General features: G+C 38.3%; 3 protein-coding genes across 8 annotated transcripts; 2 read left to right on the top strand and 1 right to left on the bottom strand.

Annotated features, from left to right (window-relative positions):
• The first annotated feature begins 120 nt into the window (after window positions 1-120).
• LOC145469894 (uncharacterized) lies at window positions 121-6,488 on the top strand. 4 transcript variants are annotated; one of them, XR_014042397.1, is made up of 4 exons: window positions 121-531; window positions 3,991-4,487; window positions 5,066-5,158; window positions 6,118-6,488. XR_014042397.1 is itself a non-coding variant. In XM_081453706.1 (4 exons), the coding sequence occupies exons 1-3, from the start codon at window positions 505-507 to the stop codon at window positions 5,149-5,151; spliced, it is 375 nt and encodes a 124-aa protein (XP_081309832.1). In that variant the 5' UTR covers window positions 133-504; the 3' UTR covers window positions 5,152-5,158; window positions 6,118-6,488. The 4 variants fall into 4 exon arrangements, 3 of the variants coding, with proteins under 3 accessions (XP_081309832.1, XP_081309834.1, XP_081309833.1); XM_081453706.1 differs by having other exon boundaries at window positions 133-531; window positions 3,991-4,252; XM_081453708.1 differs by having other exon boundaries at window positions 138-1,332; window positions 3,991-4,252.
• A 1,155-nt stretch (window positions 6,489-7,643) lies between these two features.
• On the bottom strand, window positions 7,644-8,955 carry LOC145469895 (uncharacterized). Its single transcript, XM_081453709.1, has 3 exons — window positions 8,666-8,955; window positions 7,912-8,176; window positions 7,644-7,736 (listed from the first exon to the last, which is right to left on the bottom strand). Exons 1-3 carry the CDS (start codon window positions 8,687-8,689, stop codon window positions 7,651-7,653), a joined length of 375 nt encoding a protein of 124 aa, XP_081309835.1. The 5' UTR covers window positions 8,690-8,955; the 3' UTR covers window positions 7,644-7,650.
• Window positions 8,956-16,376: 7,421 nt separating this feature from the next.
• Window positions 16,377-22,744, top strand: LOC145470190 (uncharacterized). Of its 3 annotated transcripts, none has more exons than XM_081454022.1 (3): window positions 16,377-16,426; window positions 20,749-21,021; window positions 22,167-22,744. In XM_081454022.1, the coding sequence occupies exons 2-3, from the start codon at window positions 20,775-20,777 to the stop codon at window positions 22,265-22,267; spliced, it is 348 nt and encodes a 115-aa protein (XP_081310148.1). In that variant the 5' UTR covers window positions 16,377-16,426; window positions 20,749-20,774; the 3' UTR covers window positions 22,268-22,744. The 3 variants fall into 3 exon arrangements, with proteins under 3 accessions (XP_081310148.1, XP_081310149.1, XP_081310147.1); XM_081454023.1 differs by lacking the exon at window positions 16,377-16,426 and adding an exon at window positions 19,546-19,590; XM_081454021.1 differs by lacking the exon at window positions 16,377-16,426 and having other exon boundaries at window positions 20,646-21,021.
• The last annotated feature ends 465 nt before the right edge of the window (window positions 22,745-23,209 follow it).

Below are 23,209 nucleotides of genomic sequence, written 5' to 3'. Positions count from 1 at the left end.
AACGAAAGTTCAGATTATTTACTGAGCAGACATTACAAATGACGTCAAGAGCAGTTCAAGAATCTTTTGCATAGAAACAATATCACTTTTTTTTTTCCTGTTCTAACGCTGAATGTAATTCCGCTGTGTACGTGTTCTCTGTCATGTGTGGTAAATTTGTTACCAACATTAATGCCCTTGTATTTTCACCAGCACTTATCATAGCAAAGAATGTGACACAAAGGTTAACCCACGGACGGAAGAGCTCCAGACTAAATGGATGATGTTATGTTTAGTGATAACTGAATGGTTATATGATAGTCACGTTGCAGAACTATTAGCATTAAATCAACGTCATCCTGTTTTCAAATTGAAGGGATATCTACGCGTAAATAGATCGTAGAGTTCTTGATTAAAACGACCTACGGGGTAGAATTGCTTCAATCTTCTTTTCTAAGCTGTAAGGATTGCCAGAGTACGCGAGAGGCTGTTAAACTCGATGACATCACTCTCGCATTAATCCCAATGGAGAGAACCGAACAGGGAAAGCCGGTAAGTTATTCACTTTGGTAAGATCAGAGAATGACAGTAAATTGTAATAACAAGCAGTGGTATCTTCTGAATCTTTGCTTCTCGCTTTATCATGACGAAGTTTTAGCGACGAAACTAGGTAATGAGAGCTTGGAAACAATTGGTATTATCATAGACACAGCGGGCTTATACAGCGTAGCAGTTATACTTTATGTAGGCTTGTATATTCTATGTTTCTTTCTATTACAGCCGCAGCAATGAAGCGTATGACAGCCTGTAGTTGTGCGAGAGGTGGCCTTCACAATCCGCCTGAACAAACATCTTGTTCTGCAATCTTCGGAAACGCGCAAACCTGATTATGATTGTATACACTAAAAAACTCGCCATGATAAACAAACTTGTTGCAAATCACGCAACGTTTGACTGAAGTACCGGAGCTTATTTTATAGCCTAGCTTTCTGGTCAAATAACGGGGTAAAAAGGAAATCATTGGAATGGATTTAACGACAAAACTAAAGTTTGGCCTTTGCGACTTTAGTGACGTTAGTTGGTACAAACGTGATATCGATACGGTCCACAGACCTCTTTGTGTTCACGGGTAACTTACGAAAGAATAGCGGAGTAAAAAGTGATGCTTTGAGGTTAATCGACAGGAACCGCCAAGGAAACCACAAATATATAGTTTGCTTTTGTCGACTGGTTTAGATCTAAAAACGAATGCTTCAGTAAAATGAATCTGTTTTAAATAATGCGATTTAAGTAAAGGCTTCCGCTTTTCTTCACGTGGAATTTGAAGTCAAACTGGAGGTTCCAATCAGAGAAGTAAGTATAAACTTTTAAAATTCTCGTCAAATTCTTCATTTATACATTCTTAATCGAATTAAAATCAAGTTGAGCCGGAAATGAGTTTCGTGCGTGTAGGCTTTCGAAAGCGAATAGTTGCAGCTAATGCTTTACAGCGTGGGTATTTATTACTTTCGAATAAGCGGCAAAAAATTCAATCTTTCTCAATTTCGATTAAATTACCGACCGCTCTGTGTGGGTCCGGCATTGTGAAATAGGAATAGCAAAAATGAACTTGAGGAGGACAAGATCACGAACGATTGATTTGTTGCAAAGTTGAACTGATGCATTGACGAATAAAGGAATGAAGGAATGAATGATAGGAAGAAAGAGGGAAGTTATAAACGAACGAACAAATAATCTCCAAACAACGGCTGTCGGAACGAATGAATCTCTATTTGGCTGAACTGAGCATAAACAAAAACCATTTTAATCATTTAATTTAAGAAAATGCTCCTGAAATAGATTCGTCATTATCTCTTGATCTGTGGTTCACAAGGCTGACGTTACATGTTTTCTATAAAAAGAATTCAAACTTCCCCCAAAGGCATAAAGAAATCTCAAAACAGGGTGATAAGACATTTGACAGCTGAGACATTCAAAACAATCAGTCATTCAATACTGTGTTTTTACTCTAAAATTGTTGGCCTTAAAATGCAGGCTCCTACTATTCCATTTCTCAAAAGATTTTAAAGAATGATTTGCATGAAAAAACAAGAAATTTTGAATAGGTCCAGGGAGTCAGGTTTTGAAGATGTCGTAAGATAATCAGTTGCAATCCAATTACTCTAATCTAAAAGCAGTTTAGTGCTATTATTAGAAACTGTTGTTAGTATATTGTGCTCTCATAGCCATCTTATTTAATTAAATTTGGCAAATGTCAGGCTCCATCGGGTAACTTAATTCATTCAATCTATGTGAACCGTAAAATTTCTTAAATTTGTCCGCCAACAGCGTTATTTTGTCCATTTAATTGCCACGGTGTTTGATTCATGACCTGAGTATTGTTATCGAGCCCCAGTTGAGTCAGAAATCATGAGAACTCGCAAGGCTTAGCCGAGTTTTAAATGGTGTTTAAAGAAGAAAAATTTGCTCGATTGATGCAAATACAAAGAGTTTCTTGTTTGCATTTCGTAAAAAAGAGGTTTATATTTTGTTGCACTAGGCTGAACTGTATGAGAACGACAGCTGAACCAAAAGGTTAGTCAGAAAAAAACCCTCTATTTAATTTATATCTGTATAAACTGGCATGAGATGAAATACATGTGTTTATTATTCACTGCATCTCTTCAGGGATACAATTTGCGATGTAGACCCATAGGTTTCTTTAATTGGTGTTGCAATGCTCCAGGCAGGTGTGTTAGTGATTTTAAACTGCTTTGTTATAACCCAATTTCAGTTGGAGTGGAAGAAGTCTGTTACTGGCAAAAAGGAGCCTTAATAGAGTAGATAACTAAATCATCAAGAAATCAAAGGTCGGTAACATGCACTACTGTTTAAGCAAAAATAAGATTGTTATAGCCGGCCATAATATGAGCCGACGCTGACCAGATTATATATACTAGAGGTCTTTAAAGACCCGACGTCTGTACAATATGCTAATACAAACTGTTATGCTCGATTTCCATACGATAAGCAAAATTTCTTTTGCTAAATATAGTTCTTTCAGATTTTCCAGAATTGAGTACTACAAGTGTAAATTGAAGTACACATGCTTCGTATAAGGCTTTTGATCACTTGTAATTAATAGTTTAGGATTATCTATTCGTCGTGAATCTAAAGAAAAAATACCATTGTCAAATTTCTAGATAAACGTTTATGTTCGAGATTACCAGCTGGTGATCTAAACTATAGATATTTAAGGCCCTGTTTACAAGGGGCAGGGTAACCCAGTGCTAGGGTTACCTTGGCGACGCCCACATTTCATAGACATGTTTACAACGAAGGTAGGGTTACCCTAGCGCCAGGGCAAACCCGCCTACATAACGCTTTGCCAGGGACAACTCGACTACGAGACAACTTTATTTGGGCCAGAGTTGTCCCGGATGGTAAGGTAACCTTACCTGAAACAATGAAACTACAGCGCAAATTTGGCTGTAATTTTCATAAAACGATTCAATTTTGCCCATATTTTAGTAATCCAAATAGCCTTATAATTTTTGCATTAAAAATTAGGTTTTTGGTCTCCAAATATGTGCCTAATTAGCGTTATTACTTCCCCTTTGTTACCACTGGAGGTATTCAGAATCACCTGCTCGCGAGAATAGAAGTTAGACGGAACTAGGAGGACTTTATATATATAAACATATTTTTTTGTGTGATACGTTAAAACGATCATTTATAAACATCATAACTTGACCCCAGTTAAGTCCCACGTTTAGTTCTTCATTGGATATCTGAGACATTTGACGGCTAATATTGGCTTGCTCGTGTGACGGTTGACGGAAAGAAAATATTGCGTTTTTGAAGGTTGATGGTTAATCCTTTTGAGATCCTCTTTTTGTGGCCCGCGTACTTCGTGCTTGGTCCAAAGATCAAAGAGATTAAACTCGGTCTGAAGAAATATGAGTTATACAAATCAGTGCAACAGTTCCATAGATCTGAGCTAGATTTTTACTTGTATTTATTTCTTCGCAGTTTGATCTTTACGAACCAGCCGACGTCATGTACGAACCCCACTTGGTTGCTCCGCCCCAGGAACGGCCGCGCAGCACTCGGTCCCACTCACTCAAGTCGATGAGTCAACCTAACCTTCTTACACCACGTACTAAACGACTCTACAGTCTCCCCTCCAGACCTGTTATTCCACCTCACATTACCATACAAGGTTGCCATGACAACAAGGACAGTCATAGCGAAGAAGAAGAGCCAAGTTGTGAGTGCAGTAATGACAGCATGGGTAAGAGAACAGAGAAAGGTTTTTTTGAAATCTTTTTTTCCTTGATTTTTTACCAGTTACATGAAGAAAGCGGTTCGTGAACGGTTGGGCAAATGATAAGATGAAGTGCCTGGTGTCAAGTTGCGTTCAGATTGGCCATTTATCATTTACTAAAAACAAGGAACAATTTACCGAAAGAGACTAGGACGAGTTAAACCTGATCATAACGCCAAGATGGTGGTGAAGAATTGAAATAGTAAGCACATTTTTTACTCAGATATTTTGGTTGGAAATTTTGGACTACCTTTCAAGACGTTCCATGTATTTCTAAACTTTTCTGATCGGTCGAGTCATAATCACTTACCATTCTTACCATTTGAATTCTGGCCGAAATTTCCGGAATTTTCGAGTAATTGGTAAACAACCCTTAATTTGTCACTTGTTTTGGACTTCTTCGAACAAAAATTACAAGGTTGTCTGTTACAAGTTTTGGACCCGGGGATGCATGGGTGTGCATGCCGCTTTGGGCCTGAGTCTGTGTTTAGAGTACTTCAAGAAGTTGTACAGCGAGTGAAGATTTAGTTTACATGGACCGAGGCAGTATTTGACAGCTAGTAGTCAAAACTACTGATTAACTTGCAGCCTTCAAGTGCCGTTCGTGTAGCGTTACACTACAGCAACTAGATACTAGTCACTGCCAACTAGTTAGCATAAGAGCAACTTGATACACAACTAAAGAAGCGGGGTCTTCATCAAAATAAGGTCACCTGTAGCCTCGCTGCCATTCAAAGACCAGGTTACTGAACGGAAAACTGTAAATTTTTTATCTTTTAGCATGGTACACGCCAGTTGTTGGATTATCCTGCAGTCTTGTGATATATGCCTGGTCATGCGCACTCGCCTATTACTCTACAACGTGACGTTCTGGTATGGATCTTTGCTTGACGATTTTTATGAAAGCTTTGATATTTTTACCTGCGGAGAAAAAGATATATATGAATCTGCCTTATTGTTCCAAGTATATTTCTGTGTAAACCATATTTAAGTGGTGGATTTTGTAAGGGTAATGTTTCTGTTCCCATTGGACCATTGACTTGTCTCTTCCAATGTGGTCTGTCTTTCACAACGGTGACAGCTTCATTCCAAGTGGCAAAACGCATATCCAGCCTCTCTCCCTCTACAGTTCTCCTCCATGTCTCCCTTGGTCGAACTCTGCTCCTTTTTCCCTCAGGTACCCAGGTTAGGGCAATGCCTGGGTTCTGTGGTGGTCCACACCCAGTACATGCCCTATATCCAGTGCCACGTCTGTCTCCTAATCTGCTCATTGATGGTGCAAGTCCTAGCTCATCGCCACGCTTCTTCGTTGGTAACCCTCATCGGTCAATATATCTTTAACAGCCTCTTTAGACACTTGTGGAGGAATTTGTTCAGCTTACTAGTGGGACGCAAAGCGATCTTTTAACAGTACGCAACAGATTCTTTACGATATCTCAACTCAAGAACTGTATTGCTCCGCGCGAAAACCACAAGATCTTAAGAACAGAACAAATTAAAGTGTTTCTAGCCGTAAAAGGCAATCTTTTGTATAAAGAATATAAAGTTTACCTCTCAGTCTTCTGAGCCTCGTAACTCTGTTTGCATGACCGCCACAAACACGCAAAAACCGAAAACTCCGAGCTAAATTTACGATTTCCCACAACCGTGCGTTAATTTCTGAGCGTATACCGCCAGATAAGTGTGAGGGTACGTTCCCGCAAACCGACACTCAAAATTGGCTTAAACCATCAAACCGCCAGAGCATAATAAACCCTTTCCTGTTGTCAAGTTAGCCACTTGACTAATTCAAATATTTATTTCTGTTTTGTGTCTTGAATTTTCCATTTTAGGATCAGGAAAGAGAGAGGGGAATGCAGTGTGATGTGAAAGCGCAGATTTGGTACGGATGCCAGAAATAAACCCGAGTAGATGAAAAATGGTTTATCAGGAAATGGAGTCGTGCCGAAATCGAAATTCATTGACGCAAACCTTCACTGCACTCAGGAGTGAAAATAGATCACTAAACGAGAGATAAAAGATATGAACCTAGCTACCGAGAAAAATGAAAAGAATTACATGTTCTTGATATTATTAGTAGGCATAAGGTTGTAATAAGTCATTGGCAAAGTGCAAAAGCTCCGAGCAATATTAAACATGAGATTTCTGTAACACTTCTATTGTTTTCTGCTTCACATATAGAATGTTTATTGGAACTTACCAGCACTTTACACACAGCGACTAAGTGTGACGTGGACTTCTTTGCATGAAGACCTGTTTACTGAGGAGTTTTGACAGTAGACATAATAAAGTTGACATGATAATTTCTTACTGAGGTTAACTCGCTTGAAATGAATGAATATAAAACCTCCATAAGTTTATCATGTGTAATCATCTAGTTTTCTCATAACAGTTCACAATCTTTAGGCAACGTTCTCCGCGGAGGCATTCATAAATTAGCTGTCAAAACGAGTCTTCGTGTAAAACCTTTCATATGAAAATGAGTTTGATTTGCATGAAAAATAACAAATTTCCATATGAATGGTTTCGCGCGAATACTCGTTTTGACAGACAGAGGCACCTTCTTTTGACGACATCATACATTTCCCAGTGACACCATTTACATTTAAAAAAGAGTTGCGCAATACAGAATGAAATAATAATTTAATTTAACACATTAAAACACGATGGAAGGTATCAGAATTAACAGACCATTTTCGTATTCTCGTAGTTGGACGGAACTAGCTTGCATTTGCGGCTCATGCGGGGAAATATCATTAAAGGAGATGAATATAATTTGCATTTGAAAAAACTGCGCGCAATAACCTCAGTTCTCTGCACATAAGCCAGTTCCAGTCCAGTACCGAGAATGCGAAAATGGTATATTACTGTTTAGGCCTTATTACAAAGATAATCTCTCTCAAGTTATTGTTAGTTAGACATGATACCCAATGTACCAGTTCTTCCACAAGTAATATTTAATGTTTGACTGTTGTCACGTACTCTGCGTGCAGATTTTCGGGAGGGGGTTGGTGAAGATGCGCTCGTGGACATCCCAAGCGGGATGTCCACGTCAGCAAATCCTACCTCACAGAATTGGCTATTTCCAGACCCCCTTGGGACCCCCCTGAGATCCTTGATCCCGCTGGGATCAGGTTCCCTCTCCCCCCCCGAGAGATTGATTAACTTGTTAGTAAGGCCTGTGCGCATCCTCTGTAGTAGTCATTTATTAACTTAGTCACATCGGTCCTTTTTGTTCATAGTCAATGTTAATTCATTCGTAACGTGTTGTCTGTTTTCCGCTGGCTTTTCTGGATGACATTCAAGATTCTTTGACATAGTCATTAAACATAAGTCTGCGACAAAGGTTGATCTTTGAGTAGCTGTTATTTCTTGGAATAGTAGGCCAGAACACAAGACCAGACATAAATCACGAGACTGCAAGATAATCCCACAAGTGGCGTGTACCATGCTGAAATAAAATGAGATGCTAAGTTTTTACTGGGAGCTAACCTGATTAATAAACAACGGGGATTTAGATAGCTTAATATGACGTAGCTAATCAATGCGCATGCGTTGTCTGTGAGAGAGAAACTACTTCCATATGTTTAATCAGTGATATCATTTTAGAACACTCATTTTCGTACCCATTTCTCCCCCATTTGTATCCACCTCATTTTCATCTTCATCACTCTGGTTATCCCAGTTGTCATGGCAGCGTTGAATATTGATCAATGGTAATAATACAGGCTTGGATGGCAGGCTCATGGTGCGTTTGGAACGTTGCTTGAATAGGACCATGGGTTGACTTTGTGGTTTAAGGGAATGGGAGCGAGTGCTGCGCGAACGAGCGGAGACTGGGCGCAACATGTCACCATCCGCAGACATGTTAGTAGATTTTGAAGATTTAGACTGTGAAAAAAAATGCAAAATTGACAAGGAGTCTAGACGTTTGAGATATCAATTGCCCAGTTCAACGTTGCAGAAGTGTATTCTTCGAAATTTAATCGTGTAACCACTACAAAGACTACCTGGTGCTCTGTTGTAGTTTTAGCAAATAATAACAAAAGATGTCAGTAAATAAAGATTTTATGTGATTAAAATTCATCGCCGCGGTGCAATTGCTCACAATTTACAATGTTTACGTTCAAATAAAACCACGCAAAAAACTATACTGGCTACTTATTTGTGTTGCGATTCACAATGCTGTTGATTATCTCAAATATTCTGTCAAGAGACAATATTTTCGTCTTAATCGGGTTCCTGTATCATTTGATTTTCAGACCATAAGTAAGAAATGAAAAGAAAAAGAAATAAATGTAAAATTTTAAATATCATTCAGTTTGATCTTTATGGCAAAACTTGCAAAAACTAATTTCTAACAATACTGCGTAGTCTTACCTGATAAATTTGGGAATCTGGCATCAACTTGATATTCACGATTTCCACAGCTTTTGTCGCACGAAAAATTTGAATTTGTTTGTCTGAAACTATTATTTCTTTTCAGTAGGTTTCGGGTTGTAAATAGCGTATTGCCTTTCGACGGAGGCCGGTCAATATCGATTGCCAGCTGTCGATAAAAACCACGGGAAATAAAAAACCTTCGTTAGAACTAAAAAACGACAAAGTTCGAAAGGAAAGAAAAAAGAAGAATCGATTGAAATGGCGAAATGCCAATTAGACATGCTTGTCATGCAGGCTCAAAGCGTGGATATCATTTCATCAGTCGCTAGGTAAACGAAGGGAACACAATGGCAAACTAAAATTATGACATAACCCTTGTCAACTTAAAAACAGCATTAGATGACAGCTTGTAAACTGATGGACAGAAATGAGCAGTAACAAAGGAACTAAGACTTTTGTCCGCGTTGAAACAGATCTGTTGATAAAGGAACATAAATATAAGCACGAAAATGGCGAAATTCAATGAAAATATATTCAGCAAATACGTTCAACGATCAAAAGGCTGCAATATTAATTCCCATTTCAACTTTATACACGAGTAGGAAATCTAATGTGCCATTTTATTATCATAAACGCTATCAGACCGAATTCTGGGTCCAGTTTCTAGCGACTAGAATGCCAGATTTTCATACTCATGCTGAGGAATCAGATGGCGGGGTATCATGTTTCAGCTGTGCAGCCAGCCTGAAGAAAATGGGCGCTCTCTTTAACCAATTGATATAAAGTCAAGAAAAAAAGATCGGAGAATAAAGATAACCTCCAGAAACCATTGACTGGATATTGTCTGTTTGTATAATTCGGCTCACCCGAAGACGTTTCATAATTGTGTCAAGACTGTGTTTCAAGTATCGAAAGCAAGAATCAGAGGAATAGATTTTGCAGATTTGTAAATTTACCAGCAAAGTATAAAGCTTGTTGAAAAGCATTCACTTAAAAAAAAAGTAATCATAATAATAAAAAACTAATCGCTAGCGGGATTAATTCTCAACAAACCGTACAAACTGACATCGGTATACTGACAGCTTAAAGGACCTCAGTCACGGGTTGCGCACCTTGAAAAGCTTGGCCTAAATTTTTCAAGTTCGTCGGTCGTAATCCGAGTCAATCTTCCCCATTCTTATCTATCCCTGTTTCTTTATGGTTTACTATTATTTCTTTAGTGTTTTCTTTTTTTCTTTTCTTTTTTTTCCTTTATCCTAGTAAACTAATATGTTCAAATTGCCTTCAATTTAAAGGTAATTCTATACGTGGCCAAAATACATGTAACTCAAAATACCGTGATTGAACTCCTTTCAATTCCGAATATTCGAATTGACGAGTTCACGGGGAATATGCACGCCACTAAATAAAAAATGCAAGCGGAACACCATTCGCTAAACGTAGTTCAAACAACCAATGCAAACGGTTCTTCAGCACTGACAAAGCTAAGAGTCAACATGGTGGATCATGCACTCTGGTTAAATAAAAAGACTTTCTCGCTGGGAATACTATTACATCCCACGCAAAACAGGTACAGACCACAAAACGTGTCATAAGACTGAATGTGTCTCTGGGACTGAGAAAGTAAGGGGCACCCAACGACCGAATCTTTCCAAAGACGTCAGAAGTGTCGTAAATGGATTTCTCTATGTTCTAGAAGCCTTTTTAGTTAATTTGGAGATGCCCTAAAAAATATTTATCTGTTCGGATATTTAAGGGGAACTTTAGTCGTTTCGAAAATTCTAGGGTCCTTTTTTGAGTCATCCGAAAGTTTTAGCTATCCTGATGGATCTTGTCGAAAGTTCGAGGACACTGAGAAACCATATTTTCACTAGAAAATTTTAGGGGAAGTTTTTCGTTATACGTGTGTCTATCGAAATTTCGCGAAAATACTAGGCAATACAAATGTTTATCCGAATATTATAGGCGTTAAATCTATTCATCCGAAAACATTAGGGGGTGTAAATTATACGACAGGATCGAGTACGCGGTCGTGGCCCTAAATTTGACCACTAGTTAGAAAAAGAAAGACATGTTTTTTATTTTAACCCAAAAAAGTGACGTAAGACTCACCCTTTCTTGTTTGACCTTTGCTTTCATACACTGAAGCCCTTTGAAAACTCCTTTGACAAGCCCTTAGACATTTCAGTGACATTTGAAATGTCAAGTTACGTTGTCTAGGGTCTATGGATACATTATGGGCACAATGCTGTAGTCGAAGCATCGAGCATAATGCCAGCATAATGGGCATATGTTCAGCATAAAGAGAATAATAATAATAATAATAATAATAATAAGGGAAAAAATTCAATAACTATAATGAGAAATGTTCACTTTCAAGTGCTTTTAGTAAGGATTTAGCATATTCAAAAGCTTGGTTGCTTTTTTCAAAACCATAAACTGATCGAAGTATCCTTATCGATGGAGGGTTCCATAGAAATAAGACATTTGACATTTTGATCGAGCGCTTTTGAGCATTACTTCAGATTACTTGTTGTTTATTGCTTGTAAAGTCGTAGCTGATGCAATAAAATGTTGTGTTTCTGACTTATGGAGGTGTGTTTTGTCTGCAGGGATACAAAAGAGGGCGTTCGCTCAAAGATATACTTGTGAGAGCCAAACTATAAAAGGCTAAAACCCGCGCTTGAGAGTCGTGCAGGCCTGTCAACCCCATTTTACACTGTTGATTTTTACCAGACAGGCCCCGTCACAAGCAGTGAGATCACGTACACATTGTTAATATCATTTGAGCCAAGCACGTACAAAACAAAACAACATTTAATGCGCAAAACCAACCATGTGCAGTCTCCAAAACTAGAGACCTAACAAAACACATAAGCGCATTCTTGCAGAACTGGTTGTTTCTGCAATATATACCAGTACAAGCTCAAAATTCTACATATTAGCCACTACAAGAAACACAGCGTCAAGCTGAGCTCGCAAGGATCAAAACAACATGAATACAATTGGCTAAAACTAAATAGCCAGTGACAACACAGAATTTTCGATCCTCCACACGAGTATAAGTGGGATGGGGAACACCCCCTCTCCGGATTGATAACGAGAACTCATCTCTATCAGTCCTTCCAAATAATCGCCGGCAACTGAAGAGATCCACACGATAGGATCGAAACCGCGGTCTTGCCTGACCAATACCTGATAATACCATGTCAGAAAACCTACTAACGTCAGAAGGGTTAATAGCAGTCCCTGGCAATTCTAAAGCCGTTGAAGAGGAAAACATGGACACCTCAAACATTCTTGAAGACGATCTTCTTGACCAGTCCGAAGACGACGAACTACCGTCCTTTCAAGTGCCAAACGACACCAGCCCACAAAAACAAACCGCACGCCAGAGCAGGAGGAAAAACCGTGAACCAAAGAAAGCCGCCAGAACGAACGAGAACCCTAGAAAACGTCGCCACAGTCAACCACCACAGTCAGCAGAAAGCAAAATCTTCCACGCGGAATCAGCCATCAAGTCATTGAAAAGGCACACAGACAAAGGAACTTGCCCAGAATCCCTACAATACAGGGCGAGGGCTCGGATAAGAGCGGACAATGAATTTAAAACGGACATTAAGCGTCTCAGAAAGAACGCTGAGCAAGAATTCGTCAGAGCACTAACACGTTTTCACTACCGTGAAATCGACCGCGCTAGGGTCGAATTAAAAAAATCAAAGAGACCAAAAGTAGTGCAAACGCCAACTAAAAATGAGAATTGTAAAAACAAACCAGCGCGCTCGGCGCCAGCTGCATGTAACACTGATGTAACAATCACGAATGTTAAAGAAATTGCTGGCAGTATCCAGGCTAGTATTGCCCAGTTCAGCAAAATGATGGAAAAATTAGGAGACATTGAGAATAAACAAGTTCAAAAGTACAAACGTGTATTCTCTGACTCCCCGCACTACAACACAGGGGCCAAAAATAATGCAAAAAACACAAGAGGAAGGAATGCAAAAAGCAATCTAACGAACAAAAAGCGCAAAGAGCGCAGAAAGATCAAACAAAAGAAACAATCACACATACAAATAGAGGCGAACCAAAAACATATAAAAAACCTCTCAAACAAAGGACTCTCACATGACCAGATCAATTTGCTGGCAAAAGGGTTCAAATTTATCCCAACACCCGTGACAAAACAAACACAAATAAAGCGTCAAATCTTGCGTGACTTCGATCAGTACGCAAGAAGAATGCGCCTCATGTACATATTTCACGGGCAAAACAACGAACCACATCCGTTTCCATATAAAATCTACATGGGAACCACCAATACAACAATCAGTTGCTCTTGAAAGCTACCTAGAAGAGGTGAAGAGTGAACTCGCAGACTTAAAACTCACAAAGCCTAAAAATAATCTATCACCCGCGGAACGCGCGGCTCTCAAAGCCTTAAAGCGTGACAGCCGAATTAATATTAAAAAGGCAGACAAAGGAACAACCACTGTTGTGATGAATACAGAAGACAAAAAACAAGAAGGTCAAATCCACCTAGACAACATAAACCACTACAGGCCTCTTGAAACATCCATGGTAATTTATACACAACATAAGGTTGAACAACTCATCAACAAGCTCTACCGTAGAAACCACATAGACGAAATCACTAAAAAATGGCTTTGTGAAACGCCAAAACCGCCTCGCATTCCAGAATTCTACACCCTTACTAAAATACACAAACCGACCCCGGTTGGTAGACCAATAATATCAGGGTGTGAAGGCCCAACAGAGAAATTATCATCATTTGTTGACAAACTACTTCAGCCTATTGCAAAACAACAGAAGTCTTATCTCAAAGATTCAACAGACTTCATTAATTTCATAGAAAAAACGAAAGTCCCAGCGGACGTTATACTTGTTTCAATGGACGTAACGAGCCTCTATACGAACATACCACAAGAGGAGGGAATCCAAACAGTATGCAGAGCATACGAAACATTCTACGTAAACAAACCTCCTATCCCAACACCACTACTAGAGCAATCGCTAAGGCTAATTCTACAGGAAAACTCATTCCAGTTCGCTGGAAAAAACTACCTCCAAATACATGGCACAGCCATGGGCACAAAGATGGCAGTAGCATTTGCTAACATCTTCATGAGTAAGGTAGAAACAGAAATCCTAAGCCAAAGCGCATTTCAACCGCTCGTCTGGAAACGATATATAGACGACATATTTTCACTCTGGACTATAAACCGGGATGAAACATTACAGTTCATTGAACAAGCAAACAACCACCACTCGACAATAAAATTCACGGCTGAGGTTTCTGAAACGGAAACGACATTCCTGGATACGAACATTTCTAAAGGCGAAAGATTCAAAAAAGACTCAGTTCTTGATGTGCGTACCCACTTCAAGCCTACTGAAACGTTCCAATATATACACTTTACTTCATCCCACCCACCGGGAGTTAAAAAAGGTTTCATCAAAGGAGAGGCTTTAAGACTTCTCAGAACGAACTCTTCTAAGAAAATATTTGAAGAGAAAATCAAAACCTTCAAGTCACACCTTATTGAGAGAGGTTACCCAGAGAATCTTATTCAAGCAACCCTCTCTGAAGTGAACTTTGAAGAGAGGAAACTAGCCCTCCAACCAAAACAGAGAGAAAACAAACGAATCTTGCCTTTTGTCACACAATATCAACAATCAGTGCCAAACCTAAAACAAATCCTAATGAAAAAATAGCATTTAATAGAACAACAACCATTACTGAGCGAAATCTACAAGGATCCGCCTCTCGTTTCATACAAAAGAGGGCGTTCGCTCAAAGATATACTTTTGAGAGCCAAACTATAAAAGGTTAAAACACGCGCTTGAGAGTCGTGCAGGCCTGTCAACCCCATTTTACACTCCGAAAATTCTAGGGAAACTTTATGGTTTTCCGAAAAAATTTAGTCTAGAGCGTCGCTGGGAAAAAAATTTCGAAATTTTTAGGCAACCTTCCATCCGAACAGATATTTTACCGAAATATTCCGTTGGGTGCCCTTGGAAAGTGCCACTTATTATATCGTCAAAATGAAAACATAAAGGCATTAAAGATTAATTTAAAGATTAGACGCAAATGAAAGGAGATACGACGAAAATAAAAAACTTCAAAACATTGTTACACCGTTGAATACTGTTGTCGACTGAATTGTAAAATTTAGAGGAACATTGACTTTACCGCATTGTTTAATTATGTTGCATCCCTACTAAAAAGTATCGGTAACAGAAAACACTTTTTTTTTTCTGAAAATGGTCTTTGTTCGTCGATTACTCCGTCAAATTACACCTATTTATAGCACACCAAATCCCATTTTTGATGAAAAAACCTTTTGTCCTCTAAAAGCTACTGACAACTGAAATTGATCTCCTTTTTAGCTTTCATCAAACGCGCGGAAATGCCGACCATTTTCGACTTAGATTTCTTTAAAATTCGAAGTGATGTCTCCGTTTTGAACAAATGCGTTTCAAGTTTCGTTTTCAGGCTTAACATATTATGAGACATGAATATAGTTCCAATCAAAATCGGTTTCTATTTTGTTTACATCCTTTATCGCGGTAATGGTTCTTCGATAAAATCGAAGGAAATTACTTTTCACTCTAATTTAATTTGCTTTTGAGAAAATTGGCGGCTAAATGTACAACTTTGAAAATGCTTTAAAAAGATCTAAAACTTAAAACTTTACAAAAGTATATGTAAAATAACACTCTGCCTAGGCTAATCCAATGTCTAATATACCGGGGTTTTTTTATGTTTTTTTTTTTTATTTTTATTATTTTTTTATTTCTTACTGCCTAATCACTGGGGTATTTTGTACGACGTTTTGTTTCTTCTCTAATCCTTGGGAAAATATGAAATATATATGTACAGAAAATTAAAAAAATCTTTAATCATATAGAGAGTCAATCAACGAAGTAGACTGAAGTAGTTAATTTATTTTATTTACCCTTATTTTTACTGCCTGACATTTCATGAAATTGTTCGCTAACCGCTTACCCATTAGCTCCTATTGTCAAGTTGACTTCCTGTTGCATTGAGCTTTACATGCACAACCACGATATTCTAAAAAAATTAACTGTACACAAATCTAAAACTGATTCCTCCAATCAAATCCTCTGGGTACTGAAGCCTAGTTTCTATGCCGATGGCCAATTTATCAAGTCAAAAGTCGAATTTTGTCCACGTCTTTTATTTTAATTTAATTCTTATTGGTTAAAGCAACTTCCGGGTAAAACACTGCAAAGAAACAAGGAGGGGATAGCAAAATTTCTTATTCCTGTGGATATGCTAGTTATAATATATTCAATCAGTAGTGTGAATCTTGTATTTTTCCTATGGCTTAAAGCGATTATTTCAATTAAATTCCACCTTATGGCGCCGAATAAGGGCGCAAATATGACGCATCGTGATTTTAATTTAAAATTATATGTAGCAAACAGGAAATGACGTCAAACTAAACAGAAGAACAATCTTTAACTGGTGATGGATATATTTAAGTTTCACAATTAAGCAAAGGAAGATTCAGCTGCATATCGCAGTATTAGTATTGAGAATGTTGAAGTGATGTATTTAGTTTGATTTCTCTGGGCACTTCAGGCGCAATTTACAATATTCTGAAGTGTTTTCCCTTCATAGCAGAACTTTCATGTGGGGAATTACACTAAAAAAGCGACTTCACTTGGATGCCAATTGAAAACTCAGCCAGTGGTCGCCTTTTTTATTGTACGGTAAGTACATTGCTGTATGTTGTTGAATAATAAATAAAAATGGTGTTTTAGCCTCATACAGAGAAAGCAATTTACATTAATGGTTTCTTCATAATGAGAAAGTGTAATGAAATTTACAGATGCAGGTTTTTGTTCTTCGAAATGTTTTTTCTTTCTTGAGCAAATTCTCCATAAATGTTAACGACAACAATTGCAGTAGTAGGAGATTAAGAAAACTCCTGCACTCAAGAATAAATATTTAATAATCATTTGCCCCCATGTACAACTTATTTTAAAGGTACAAGCTTCCTACATGGTACAACTGTACCTGGATTGTTTTGCAGTCTAAATGATAAACTGCTAACAGCAAACAGCCATAACCATTGACTGGTTTAAAAACTTTACAATGTTTTTCTGCACAAAAGATTCACAGTAAGAGCTTTTAGGTTATTTATGTTGAACTTTACTGCAAGCCATGTGTCAATGATGATTTCACTCTTTTTCTCGGATTTGCATATGTCGTTTCGACTTATTAAGTTCCTGTTTTCTCCTGTTCATGGCCTCAGGAAAAAGAAATCTCACATATTTATTGAAGTTATACTCGGGCCTAACATAAGTCACAAAGCAATAAACGGAAAGATATTATCACTTAATAACGTAATGTGCCTACTTTCTCCTAAAACGCCCCCCTGGTATGGAAAGCGTTTAGCTCGGTTTTTCTCTTATCGACGAAGATCTAACAGGAAATACTATCGTATGAAAGGTCTATTCTGTTTTTTATATATATAGAAAAAAGAAATCGCCGAGCATATATATGAAGTGGCCGTTTTCAAAATATCATGAGGCAGCAATTAAGTGCTTTCAAGTTCTTCACATTTAGCTCCTTCCGGTTATAAATCTGGCAGACTGCAAATTTTGAACATAATTGTTCTTTTTCCTTTGATTTTCACTCTAATTTGTCTTCAATATAACTGAATTTTTTAGCTTCCTGAGCTACCCAATCGGTATATCCTACAAAAAGACAAAAGGTACAATAAGGCCGTGGTAAAAGAACAAGAAGGACCTCTTTTAATTAAGCCGCTGCGGATTTTTGAGAGTTTTAACTTAAAAACATCAATTTCCTTTGCAAATTATTATTCACAAAATTAAGATATTTATGTCGCTCCTGAACGTATATACTCGTTAAGTGATCGAAAACCCTAAAGATAAGATATAACTATGAAACAGTCAAAAGGCAATCTTTTCATTACAAGAAATACGGCTTATGCAAAATAAATCGGTAGAACTTAATTTAATAACTTAACCAATTTTATAATTTCTTAGGCTCGATTAAGAAATTCTATATAGCTTAGCTTTATCCGTTATCTTACGAACTCTTAAGCTGAATTATTAGAAACTGGATCATTGGATAATGCAATTCGAGAGTTTTCATTGGCTTAGCCATCATGGGTTATGAACCATTATACCATGCTCTACAAATATGGTAAGCGTACGTGCGCGTGATTTTATAGCGTTTTTATTTCTATTTCAGTTTAATGAAACAATTATTCCAGATTATAGCCACCTCGACGCTCCCCGCCTCGTTGACTATCTACCATCTCATATCCAACGCGCGCTCGTGGAATAATTGTTCAATACTTAGCTCTTATTAACCGAGCAGGAGGTCTGTATGGGAGAATCTTGACCGAGGTCGTGGGTACAGACCGAACGCAGTGAGGTCTGTACACACGACCGAGGTCAAGATTCTCCCATACAGACCGACTTAGCTCGGTTAATAAGATGTTTATTATATGGCAAAGAAGAAAACTTTTATTCGTTTAATGTAACTGGTTTGCTTGCAAACGGAGATGAGCTTAACTTAAACTTGCCGAAATTTGCTCGTCCTCTTTACTTCTTTTTTTGTCATCAGGCTTTTTGGCACTTCCATAAATGATTGAGAAGAAAATAAAAGAAAACGGTGAACATTTTTGTATTTTAGTTTGCTGCAATTTCAACGCAAAATGAAACCGGTCTAGATGCCGGTCTAGATGGGAAAATCTAGACCGCGGTCAATATCGATTTCAGTCAATCGAATTCGTGAATTCGGTAGTTCCCAGTCCTCGTGAGACACAGCCATATAATAATAGCTGATAATAATGTTTACAAACAACATCAACAACAGAAATAAATAAATAAATAAATGAGATTGCGGTCTTTTTTGCCCATACTTATTATGCATCAAATTTGAAGTTAGACACTTGCCTTTTCATGCAAAAATTCGATTCGTAATTGTTTGAATTTGGAATATTGGCCGAATAATCTGCAGCTGCGATCGCCACTGAACTTCTCTCCCGAGTCAATGTTTCTAGAAAACCAAGCTAGCCATTACTCGATTTCCAATGCAAAAGGTATGCATTTGAGCTTTCTAAAATCTTGTTTAAAATTAGCACAAATTACCCTTTCAGTCCTAGTTTCAGCTTTTGTAGTAATAGAAAGGTATTTTGATATTAAAAGAATCACTCCAAAATAAGTAGCATTTTGTCAATTTTACCCCGGTTTTTTTAAATAGACATCACATATTGTGGGCGCGTTGTTTCTTTTTGATTATTAATTTTATAAGCCTTCTAATCTAGCTTTATCTTTTCAATTCATGTTCAAAGGTGCTTACGTTATAATCTTCTAAGTTATCAATTAGAGCCTTTCCTTTGTAATGCAAACATTTCGTGAAAGGCAATTTCCTTCAATTTTTTTCAAACATTATTACAGCCCCAAGTTAATGTAAACACGAAAAAAAGGGGGCTAAAGACATTGAATTTCCAGCAATTTGCATGTTCGGTATTTTCTGTTTGTTCTTATATGCTTGAAATAAAACAGGAAAATTGTGAAAATTCATGTGAAAATTCATGTGAAACTTTCCCTGACAAAGACTTAAAGGTGGCTTATCTATGATCACTCATTGCTTAAATTGAGCTTCATCTAATCCTTACGCGGCTCTTTTCGTTTGTTTTATTCCATTTGACTGACTGCACCCCGTCAGTTTTTTCACCTGCTTTGAAAATTGACACAATTTTCGCCTTGAGCTTTCATTGGGTGACTTAATTTTACTAAATCTAAGTAGAATCGCCCGCCTGAATAATAATAAAACACAATACGCGGTTTATTGCACACTGTGCGAGTAAATAACCTCAAGAAACTTAGCTAAAAAGGTAGGAGAGGTTTCTTCCACCTAAGATCCTAGGCCATAAAAAGCTAATTTTCTTTTAACGCGAAATATGCTGAACTTGGTGTGTGCAGTTGTCTATAATGTGTTTACATTTTAAAATAACACGTGAGTGACAAAGCACCTCTGCAGTCGAGCATCGTCTCTGTAGAACATTATTTTGCATTGATTTTACTTAACTAACACAATTCGAATTTGAAATTGAACGAACTTATTAGATTCTGATGCTTATTCTTATTCTGCTGACTGGTATTATAGTATCCCTTTTATTACATGCTGGAGACTGAGGCATAAAAACATCTTATCCCAGTTTAGCTCAAGAGCCTGTTGTTCATGGCGCGACTAAACTCATTTACTCGGGTACTTGAGACTAAGCTTTTAACTTTACTTTTAACTCGAAAGCCTCAAAGTTGTTAGTGACCGTCATTTGTTTAAAAATACAGTCAAAATAGCATGTTTAGGTCATGATAACGAACTTGTGAAAGCTAGAGACCGTGAGAAAATCTGCAACACGATTTAGCCAATGACAGCACACGTTTTGCTATTCCGAAGGCGATTAGACTGTTTCTCGACCTAAACAAACACAAATAGAAGATTGGAATTGAACTGATCCGAATTCTGCGTCTTTTTTCCTTAATTTTTGCTATTTGAAATGAAATGTCTTTTTTTGTTGTTGTTGTTTTTTGTCTTTAAAAAAAGGTTAGAAGTTTTCTCAAGGAATAATTGAAGTTTTGTTGTTGTTGTTGTTTTGTTCATCTACATTTTTGGCCCTGCAATATGTTGTACATATGTAGATATAAAAGCTAGCACTTTACTAAAGGGGGTATCCCTGGTATGGCGAAGAGGTGCTTTTGGTCTCCTCAATCTCCTGCTTTGTAATTTTATTTAATCACAGTTTTTGTACGTAACATGGAGTAAATGTAATAAATCATTCAAATCACATTCTTTGCCAAAATTTTGAGTTTTTCAACCCGCGCGACACACTTCAATTCCAAGGCAGATAATGTCATGCTATTTTGATATTCAGAGTTGATATTTTTGTAGCTCGATCAAAGACTCGAGCGCTTTCCCTAATATGCAAATATTGTAAACAAAGATTCCCTCTGAACTGAACCCGTCATATGTGCTCTTTTTATATTTATAGGCCTCTAGTGCACTTAAAGTCACGCAATGTCTGATCGTGTCACGCTCTCATTACCTACAACCAATGTTCAAACACGCGCCTTCCGAAGTCATTCCTTCAATCCCCCTCCAACTATTGCATCTCATCGCTCCAGACGAACTCTCAGTCTTCCGGCCCGAGAGAAACCGATAATTCCACCAGCTATTGCGGAAACTTCCGAATGTTTTCGAATAGTTCACGACCAATTTTCCAGCGAGCAGCAACCTTGTTTGAGTGGAAATTGTGACGAAATTGGTAAGTTGCGCGCACAAGTTACGTGTAAATAAGCACCATACTGCATAATTGCACTTTTGCCGGTTTCTCTAACATGAAACAACTATGAGAAAACTGTTACCCCCCCCCCCCCACCCCCCACCAAAAGCACTGTCAGGTTTCTGTTTACAGTTTGCAGTTACTTGGTTATACACTTGGGTGGAGAGAGGTACTGTAAGAGGCAAGTGTCTAGCCCAAGATCAAGACCACTACACAATGACCCCGACCAGAACTTGAGCCCAGACCATCTAAACCAGAGACCAACGCACTGTTAACCATTGTTAGACCACCGCGAATCCACAAGAATGAAAACGAGTGTGTTCGTGATAAACAGAAGCATTCCCACAAGGCTATCAACCAATTCTAACTCAATTTGATCCAGAATTGTCCCGAAATATCACAAACTGTATGGCGGACTCCGCCATTTGTCTATCAGTCGAGGAAGGCTTGTATCCATTCTTGTCCCCAAAGCCACAGCTTGTTTGTACGAGAATGAGCTGGTATCGAAATTCTAGTTTATTCTGCCCTTCCGTGCGTCATTATGCTCATGATGTGATATCCTCACTCGCTTATTCTTGTACTTATGCTTGTGCTAATGCGAAAGCTAGGACCAGCCTTAAGTAAATAACATCCCGTGGGAGACATCAAAAGTTTGGGGATGCCCAGCGTCTCGCTTCGGGGTATAAATCAAGGATTCTGGTCTCACTTAGGGTGTTCATGACGAAAGGCCACTATATTTGGCTGTCAAAGAATCTTTTAGGGTGAACTGGAACAACTTGATAATAATAAAAGAAACGCTCTTAGTTCCATTTTTTGGTTCGATACCTGCCAGTCTCCTGAGTCCGGTCTACAAGCACAGGCTCCTCTCTTGAACAGCGGCTGATAATCAAGCCTGTTCCTTTTTAAGTAGTATCGGCAGATTAATCTCGTGGTAGTATCTTCTAGGGGTCAAATAAAGCTCGAGCTACGCCGATTGGTCTCCTTTAGGGGTTTGTTTCAAATTTCCTACGAGCATCCCCGACCTTTTCATATGGGCCGTCCCCCCCGCCCCCCCAATCGAGAATAACATACGAGTGGCAACTTTTCATTACTCAGCTTTATCGGTGTTTCTCTTTTCATTTTTTCAGGTTGGTTTTCTCCTATCGTTGGATTTTTATTGAGTCTTCTGCTGTTTGTATGGGCATGCCTGCTCTCTCTGACTGTGAACAAACAAGATGTACTATTGTAAGAACGCAAAACTGGCATAATTTGATTTCACCTAACACCGTCAGCTCATGAATATTGCATTTCGCTAATACTTGCATTTCTATGTAACGGATATTTTACATAGAGCATAGCGCGGGGAAGGGGGTGGGCGTGGGGTACTCCCTTATCTGTTTAGCCGTTTTGGTCTCAAATAGGGTATGGTTTTCTTGCACTTTAGTCTTGAATTGGGTATGTTTTTTGGAAGAAGATACTTTTTTCAGTAACAGGCAGGTCTGAAACAAGGTACTGATTTAAGGGTCAGGTCTCAAATAGGGTATCGAAATTAATAGGGTATCGAATCAGTTTTGGTCAGGTCATAAATAGGGTAGGGAAAATCACAAATTTTGGTCTTAAAGGGAAGCGGGCCGTACACCCCTCCCCCATTTTTTTTTCTGGGAGAACCCCCCTCCGGGCCCAATATGCGCTGGGATGTGCTGCTGTTTCGTTTCTGATCGAAATGCACTGACCCCTCGTTGTCTGTTTCTTTAAACCTTTCTGTTTCCCAAACAATTCATCAATTGAATATCTTCCGCTCTATTTGACTGTTTGAGGAAAATAACACCAATATAAATAATAATCAGTTGGACGTTCAACTTCAACAAGAAAAATATAGCAAAACTGTACCTAACTTCAAAGACAAAGTGATGTAAGAGGCGGAAAATTGTATTATTATATAAACCGACTCACGCACCGTCCACACTGCGCCGGAGGAATTTGAAAACGGAGGTTTCACTCTGAAAACGCATCAAAGGTTTTCCGTCCACACTACGCTGGAGAAATTTAACAACGCAACAATCACCGGTCATTTTGGATTTGTGTTTGAGGGAAACTCGGTCAGGAAAATCTCATTATCATCGTAACGCCATCGTTTTCGAAAAGCTACGTTTTCAAAATGTTTTCGGTCCACACGAAAACGCAAAGCCGG

The sequence above is a fragment of the Orbicella franksi genome, chromosome 15 (genome assembly GCF_964199315.1).
Source record: "Orbicella franksi chromosome 15, jaOrbFran1.1, whole genome shotgun sequence".
Classification (NCBI taxonomy): domain Eukaryota; kingdom Metazoa; phylum Cnidaria; class Anthozoa; order Scleractinia; family Merulinidae; genus Orbicella; species Orbicella franksi.
Note: the sequence above shows the minus strand (reverse complement) of the source record. Positions and strands in the feature narration are given on the sequence as shown.

Bases quoted from the DNA above. Each gene is read 5' to 3' on its own strand.
- LOC145470190 (XM_081454022.1), top strand. From the start codon at position 20,775: ATGTCTGATCGTGTCACGCTCTCATTACCTACAACCAATGTTCAAACA. The intron at 21,022-22,166 runs GTAAGTTGCGCG...TCATTTTTTCAG, and splicing joins TGGAAATTGTGACGAAATTG to GTTGGTTTTCTCCTATCGTT.
- LOC145469895 (XM_081453709.1), bottom strand. From the start codon at position 8,689: ATGCCAGATTCCCAAATTTATCAG. The intron at 8,177-8,665 runs GTAAGACTACGC...TTTTTTTCACAG, and splicing joins CAGATTCCCAAATTTATCAG to TCTAAATCTTCAAAATCTAC. The intron at 7,737-7,911 runs GTACGAAAATGA...ATTTTATTTCAG, and splicing joins TACAAATGGGGGAGAAATGG to CATGGTACACGCCACTTGTG.
- LOC145469894 (XM_081453706.1), top strand. From the start codon at position 505: ATGGAGAGAACCGAACAGGGAAAGCCG. The intron at 532-3,990 runs GTAAGTTATTCA...ATTTCTTCGCAG, and splicing joins GAACCGAACAGGGAAAGCCG to TTTGATCTTTACGAACCAGC. The intron at 4,253-5,065 runs GTAAGAGAACAG...TTTATCTTTTAG, and splicing joins GTGCAGTAATGACAGCATGG to CATGGTACACGCCAGTTGTT.